This window comes from Drosophila persimilis, unplaced genomic scaffold (genome assembly GCF_003286085.1).
Source record: "Drosophila persimilis strain 14011-0111.01,24,50 unplaced genomic scaffold, DperRS2 tig00000000-arrow-pilon, whole genome shotgun sequence".
Classification (NCBI taxonomy): Eukaryota; Metazoa; Arthropoda; class Insecta; order Diptera; family Drosophilidae; genus Drosophila; species Drosophila persimilis.
In genome coordinates this window covers 17,909,817-17,916,740 of record NW_020825288.1, presented here as the reverse complement: position 1 = coordinate 17,916,740, position 6,924 = coordinate 17,909,817, and the positions used below count along the sequence as shown (strand labels likewise).

General features: G+C 47.3%; 1 protein-coding gene across 2 annotated transcripts; it reads left to right on the top strand.

Moving 5' to 3' along the window:
• The first annotated feature begins 3,335 nt into the window (after positions 1-3,335).
• On the top strand, positions 3,336-6,375 carry LOC6588281 (transcription factor castor). Of its 2 annotated transcripts, XM_026984159.1 has the most exons (5): positions 3,336-3,654; positions 3,991-4,313; positions 4,701-5,391; positions 5,470-5,873; positions 5,953-6,375. In XM_026984159.1, exons 1-5 carry the CDS (start codon positions 3,336-3,338, stop codon positions 6,373-6,375), a joined length of 2,160 nt encoding a protein of 719 aa, XP_026839960.1. The 2 variants fall into 2 exon arrangements, with proteins under 2 accessions (XP_026839960.1, XP_002014138.1); XM_002014102.1 differs by having other exon boundaries at positions 3,336-4,313.
• The last annotated feature ends 549 nt before the right edge of the window (positions 6,376-6,924 follow it).

The following is a 6,924-nucleotide window of genomic DNA, read 5'->3' as shown; positions in this document are numbered from 1 at the left end:
CCATTATCCTTCAAGAATAGGCACGCGCGCTGACCATTGGTCAAGGCGATCCCTCTCTATTGTCCCTCCATAGATAATCTCCGATTTCACGCCCGTGTCCAGCTTATTCCTAAGATCCTACGCGTGTCCATTTGCATTTCATTAGCATTTTTAGATACTCGTACAATAGTCATCATTGCATCAGCATGCAACCAACTTCCAGCATTAGCCAAGGGTCAGCATTGTTGGAGAAACAGAGTGCGAGGGATGCCAATGAATATATTGAAATATCATCGATCAAGGGAGGGAAGACACACATCCTGTTCAGGGATAGATGTTGAGATTTTGTTGAGGCAATAAATCTGTGGCTAAACGCATCCCAAAACAAAGACTCACAAAGAGGAGGAAAATAGAGAAAATATTCAAGAAAAGGAAAATAGGTAAATGGGGTGTGCATAGTATGCCCACTGAATGAAGCGCCCCTCCAGAATATTCAGAATATTCAGAATATTCAGAATATTCAAACGATTTTTGTTTACTTTTTAGCATAAATCGTGGAGATTGTGAGGATCGAAGTGCCACAGGCAATTGTCGTAATGAGGGGGAAAGATGGGAGATACGCTATCCACTGGAAGTGCTGGAATTGTTCCCAGGGATTTTCTCACGTTGATGACATCAGTGATAACTCAGAGCCGTCTTCCTCCCGGGATCTGTTCAACATAGGAGAAAAATTCGCCAGCAATTAAAACTCTATAAGGTCGCTGGCTTTGAGCGATCATGGTGGCCCTATGGTGGCAATTCCCTAATTGATTTCCCAGTGTAATGCTAATTCTAAAGTTTAGCCCGAAATAATAATTGTCGCTTCGTATCCCCTGAATAAATGACTCTTCAGGACTAACTGCAATCAACCGAGCCGGCAGTAAAAACACTGAACGTGACTTACAAAAGTTTTCCATTTGTAACTGAATATGAATTTCTCATATGTAAATGCAAAAGCATAAAAGCAGGAATACTCTTACAATGAGAGCAACTATGAATGAGCCTACATGGGGAATTAAAACAAGCCTTGAACCGGCCTATGGATCGCCTTTATACTATGGAAACGTATGGGCTTTTGTCTGCATTTTCATGCAGATTTCCATTCCAGTTGCCATTTTGGCGTGGAACCTTTTTTGTAATCAATAGCACAGAACATGGGTTAGTTCCTATCTCTCCCTCTCTCCCTCTCTCCCTCTCTCCCTCTCATTCTCCGTCCCTCTCTGTGTTATCCATGTCACTCAATTATGGCAACAATTGGGAAATCCACTTCAATCCCGATTCGCCAACCAAGTGACAAACCAGCTCCTTTCCTTCCTCCTTTCCATCCTTCCATCCTTTCCACCGTGCCTTGCTTAGCTAGGACCGAATGCAAATGCAAATTCAAAATCAATCGATGGCCTCAGCCATCCTCAGCCCAGCCGTGGCCGAAGCGTCCCTCAGCTTCCGCCCTTCGCCAATCGATTTGTTCGATGTTCGAGGGATTTCCTCGCTGATTTGCATAAGTTTCCACACGGCGCGCGTGCGCAGTCGATCTGCGTGCCTGGAGTGTAATGTAACCCTCCTCCCCGACTCCCCGAGTTGCAGGTCCATTTGCATAACACTGGCTGCCAATGAGCCCGAGGATGAGGTTGGTGCGGACCTCGATTCGATCGTCTCACCCGCTCTGGCCCCGGGCGGGCTTGCTAAAATTATGCAAATGCTTCTGCGTGCCAATATTTTACAACAATAATTTATGCAAATTACTTTCTGCGAGGGAATCGGTGCGCCTGCGCAGCGGATGTAACATGTCGCCTCCTTCAAATGGAAAGCGGTTCCTCGAAGGGTTTGCTCTTGCTCGGATTTTCTGCAATGGTTTTTTTTATATGCAAATTTTTTTTGCAACGGGTCTATGAAAATTTGGGTATTTTTGCACGATTGTAATGCAGATTTTTTGCTCGATTGTAATTTTAATTTTGAAAAATTTTTCTATGGCGCAAAAATGTATGTTTTATTTTTTTGCATTTGAATGGTTTTCATTCGATTATGTCTCTGAGGGAGAGCAGCTGCTCCAGTTCTACGGCGCGCCAATCCTTTGGATTTTGTTTGTTCTCAGTTTTGCCGAAATTCGCCCGAGCAATTTGCATAGAGAAGCGATCCTCCATGATCCTGAATGGACAAAGATGCGGCATGTACACTTTGTGAGACTTTAGATTCGATTATAGTCGTGGAAATCAGTCAATGCTGTTGGGTAAAAATTGTAGATTGAATTTTGCTAGTGTGGGAAAAAATATATTAAAATTATTAGGCAGCTAGCTTAGCTATTATACACATATATATAGTGGGGTGAGATGATGAAACAAATCGTGATTACGGATGTTTGAATATTGAACACATCGAATACCGCTTGCATTCATGTATCCCATTAGAACTATCGCAGTAATGCATTTTTCATTCAAAAAAGATTCGTATTTCAACATTTACACAAGAATCTACACTCTGCCAGCTTTCGAAATACGAGTATGTCTACTCTCAACTTTACTTAATATTAGCTGATCATCATTTTCTTTTAAAAATATTTATAAATGCATGCATAGTATGTACAAATGTATTCCTATGTAAACAATTTTTATGAAATTCCCTCACTCATCTATTTGCTGCTCTATAGTTTCCGCTCTCGCTCACTCATTTGGTTGAGACACATAGATTCCTCTACATTCTCTCCTCTCTTGCATTCAATGACATTTTTTACCTAAAAAACTCTCTTTTCCAGATAAATTTACATGAATGCTGGCATTTTATTGGTCGAGAAAAAAGTAACGAAAAAACGGCACCAAACCGAAAACACGTAACGCAAGGCAGCGACGAGCATTGCATTTTCCGAGAGCATTTTCCGGCTAAGGGTCGCTAAAAAACTAGGGGTTGAGCGGCCAGCCCAGCCGCCACAACGGGGTTGGTTGGCTGCTCGACCGTTTTTTAAGAGAGTCGAGAGCGAGCGAGATCGTTTGTGGCACAGAGTGTGGCAGCAGAGGAGAGGGTTGCAGCTCGAAGTTTGGGTTCGAGTTTGCGCAACTTCTGCTATATTAGCTGGCGGCCGTGGAAGAGTTGAGACACTCGAAGCCGAACTTCGATGATCGCCAGACGGCCGTGCTAGACAGTCGATCGAGGACGAGATTTCCGTGTTCCGCTGTGTTCAACAAACTGTGCTGTGACAAAAAACCAACCAAAAATCTTCAAGATCGAGGCCAAATCTTAAGAATTTTTTAAAACGAAAGGCGAGAGTTCTTGGTTCAGTGCTGTGTTTGACTAGAAAAATAAATAAATAAAAGTGCTTTGCCAGAATGTCCAATCAAATGGAGTTTATAATGCAACTTTATATGATGAACTTGCTGCAGCAGCAACAGCAACAGCAGCAGTTGCAGCAGCAGCAGCAGCAGCAGTTGCAGCTACCGCAGCCCCAACAACAGCTGGCTGGATACACCTACACACAGAACGAGGACATCTCCAGCAGCACATGCCTGCAACAGCAGCAGCAACATGAACAGCAACAGCAACAGCAACAGCAGCAGCTCGAACCTCTCAAGACAAGAACGCACAAACGCATTAGCTCGCAAAACACGACCTATAGTACTCTTAGTAGTCGTAGTTGTAGTCCCAATAGTAATTTGATTGCTCTTCAACAACAACCATTTGCCCATGCTGCAGCATCCACGCCCCCAGCACCTAACCACTTTGTTGGCCAGATGTTGCTCAACACATTGCCCCCCCTGACGCAGTTCATGCTGCAGCAGCAACAACAACAGCAGCAGCAGCAGCAACAGCAACAGCAACAGCAGCAACACTTGTTGGCAACATCGAACCTCCTACTAACACCCACCCACACGCCCAGCTCCCTGAAGCAGGAGCAGCTGCAACAAAACATGATGCTGGGCCAGTTCTCAAACGCAGTAAATGTCGAACAGCTTACCACAAATAATTTTTTGCAATCATCCACAGTGACATCAACGCCAATCGAGAACGCAGCGCAACATGCTGCCGACGCAGCCATCACTCCAGCAGCAACATCTGCAGTGGCTCAGGGGGCGCATGTTGCCAGCAGCCTTTCGGCCGTCACAGTCAAATTTGAGCAGGATTTCGACGATGAAGATGAAGATGATGATGTTGACGATGACGATGACGATGACAAGCCGCTGTCCAGCCTGAACAGCTGCAGCTCCTCGGGGCTGGTCAGCACCAATGCCAGCTCCGAGAAGCTGCTGGTGATGTCGGGCGTGCAACCGTTGGAGTCGACGATAGACAGCGTTGACTCCCCCAGCATGGTAAGTAGTTCGTTGGATCACATTGGGGGGGATCCATTGGTATTCCTACAATGGGAATAGAGTGAAGACAAAGCTTTATTATTCGAATTGTCCATGTCTCTCTTTTTGAACTTTAAATGGTGGGTGATACATGGAATATATGGGGAATATCCCACGCTTTTGTAATTCGAGTGATACACCAAACGATTCGTGATTCAAGAACTTTTTTTCGGTTTGCTTGAGTTTGAGAGTAAACAGAAAGATCTCGATTCCAAAGAAAACAAACAGCTGTGTCGGCAGCGCGCGGGGTGCCAGCTGTGGGCACCAGGCAGTCTGTCCGAGACGAGACGAGACGAGACTCAACTATCTTATGTAACATCGTTCTCATCTTCTCCTCTCGCCTTGCAGTACACTCCCGTCAAGCAGCCGGCGGACTCATCGTACAACATCACGCCCCTCGACAGCGAGCTCACTCCAAACACCCCCATAGCCCAGACCCAGACCAACTCCCTCCTGACCCCGCCCTCCAGCGAGCAAAGCAAGAGCATTGTCAGCCTGTCCACGGCGAGCAGCCTGGACGCGTTCCTGCAGAGCGAGGATAGCTTGAAGAACCTGCGAAAGGTGTCCTCGTATCTGGAGTGCGAGAACAGCCTGTGCCGGCAGGAGAACTTTCGCGAACATTTCCACTGCCACGACGAGCCCTGCCAGGGCAAGATCTTGAGCAAGAAGGACGATATCATCCGGCACCTTAAGTGGCACAAAAAGCGCAAGGAGAGCCTCAAGCTGGGCTTTGCCCGCTTTTCCTCGGCGGACGACTGCGCCCCGACCTACGGCAAGGGCTGTGCCTACAACTGGAAGCAGACCCACTACCACTGCATCTACGAGCACTGCCCCAAGGTGTATGTGAGCACCAGCGACGTCCAGATGCACGCCAATTTCCATCGCAAGGACTCCGAGATAGTCAACGAGGGCTTCCGACGCTTTCGAGCCCACGAAAACTGTCGCATTGAGGACTGCCCCTTCTTCGGCAGGAAGATATCGCACTATCATTGTTGTCGCGAGGGTTGCAACCACACATTCAAGAACAAGGCTGATATGGGTGAGTGTCCAGCGTAGAGCCATGTTGGTGGTCCATGTTGAATAGAAATTTAATCGGGATTATCTGTCCGCTCCTCAGACAAACACAAGACCTATCACCTGAAGGACCATCAGTTGAAGATGGATGGCTTCAAGAAGATTCTGAAGACGGAGGCCTGTCCCTTCGAGGCTTGCAAGTTCTCCACGGTTTGCAACCACATCCACTGCGTCCGCGAGGGCTGTGACTACATCTTGCACTCCAGCAGCCAGATGATCAGCCACAAGCGAAAGCACGATCGGCAGGACGGTGAGCAGGCTTACCAGCAGTTCAAGAGCAAGCAGGAAGTGGAGGAGTCCTCGCTGGAATCCGCGCCCCAGCCAACCGCCAGCGCCACTCAGCCCCCGATCAGTGCCTCCAGCAGCAGCAACACCTCCACCCCTCTCTCCTCTCTCTCCGCCGAGCACTTCCTGGCCCGCAAGCGCGGCAGGCCACCCAAGAAAATTGTGAGTATAGATCACATGAGTCCTGCTGGAACATAGTATCTGATATATATCGTATGTATGTACATTTATCCATTCACAGCAACTGCCCGCCGATGCTCAGCAACCAGAGGCGAAACGTCTCAAAGTCGAGGATGATTCCAGCAATCAGACCATGCTCCAGACCCTGCAACAATCCATTCCCCAATCTTCTCTCAACCCACTCGCCAATGGACTGTTTCCCGGCCTCCTGCCAAACTTCAATGTTGGTGCCACCGCTGCCGCTGCAACTGGGGCAGATGCCATGGCGCCAAACTTCCAGCTGACCCATTTGATGGCCCTCTTCCAGCTACAGAACCCCCTCTTGTACCAAAACCTCTATCCCGCCCTCCCACAGAACACCTCCATGCTGGGAAACTTGGCTGCCTTCAGTGCTGCCTCGGCAGCGGCGGCGGCAGCAGCAGCCGCCTCCGGGGGGCAGCAGCCCAAGGCGGAATTTAGCGTTAAGCCAGAGTTGAAGGAGTAGGCCCGTGATCCTGCCCAGAATTTCTTGGGGTAGTTTTTGTATATATGTATGTGTGATAGTTTGACCCACTGACGTTGACGATTCGATGGACAGCAGCCAGGCGCGCGCTTTAAGCAGGTCCCTCCTCCTCTTCCTCTGACGATTTCGGGGTCAGCTAGCGCTGAGGCAGGACCGTCCTTTACTCCACAAAAGCGAACTCCGCTGCACTCTGATGAGATTCGCGATGCTCATCAGAGTGCTGCTGAATTTGCTTTTTCAAAACAGTTTTATCTTAATGTTGATATTTTTTAAAATACGCGTATTCTTCCCTTAGACTAGTTTCATCGAGTGCAACGTTAATTTAAAAAATTTTCAGCCATCCTTAATAAAAAACGAAATTCTTGAATTTTAGTTTGACTAAAAACTGTGATGTTTTCATTAGATCTGACCCACTTGCTTGCTAGTTAGTTAGAATGCTGAAATGGCCTGACTTAGGAGATTTATTTGTCAATAAATGTATGTGATATACCCACCAATAAAATAATACAAATTGTTTAGACTTTATCCATT

Coding starts and splice junctions, on each gene's coding strand:
- LOC6588281 (XM_002014102.1), top strand. CDS start 3,336: ATGTCCAATCAAATGGAGTTTATAATGCAACTTTATATGATGAACTTG. Junction 4,314..4,700: donor GCGTTGACTCCCCCAGCATG/GTAAGTAGTTCG, acceptor CTCGCCTTGCAG/TACACTCCCGTCAAGCAGCC. Junction 5,874..5,952: donor GCAGGCCACCCAAGAAAATT/GTGAGTATAGAT, acceptor ATCCATTCACAG/CAACTGCCCGCCGATGCTCA.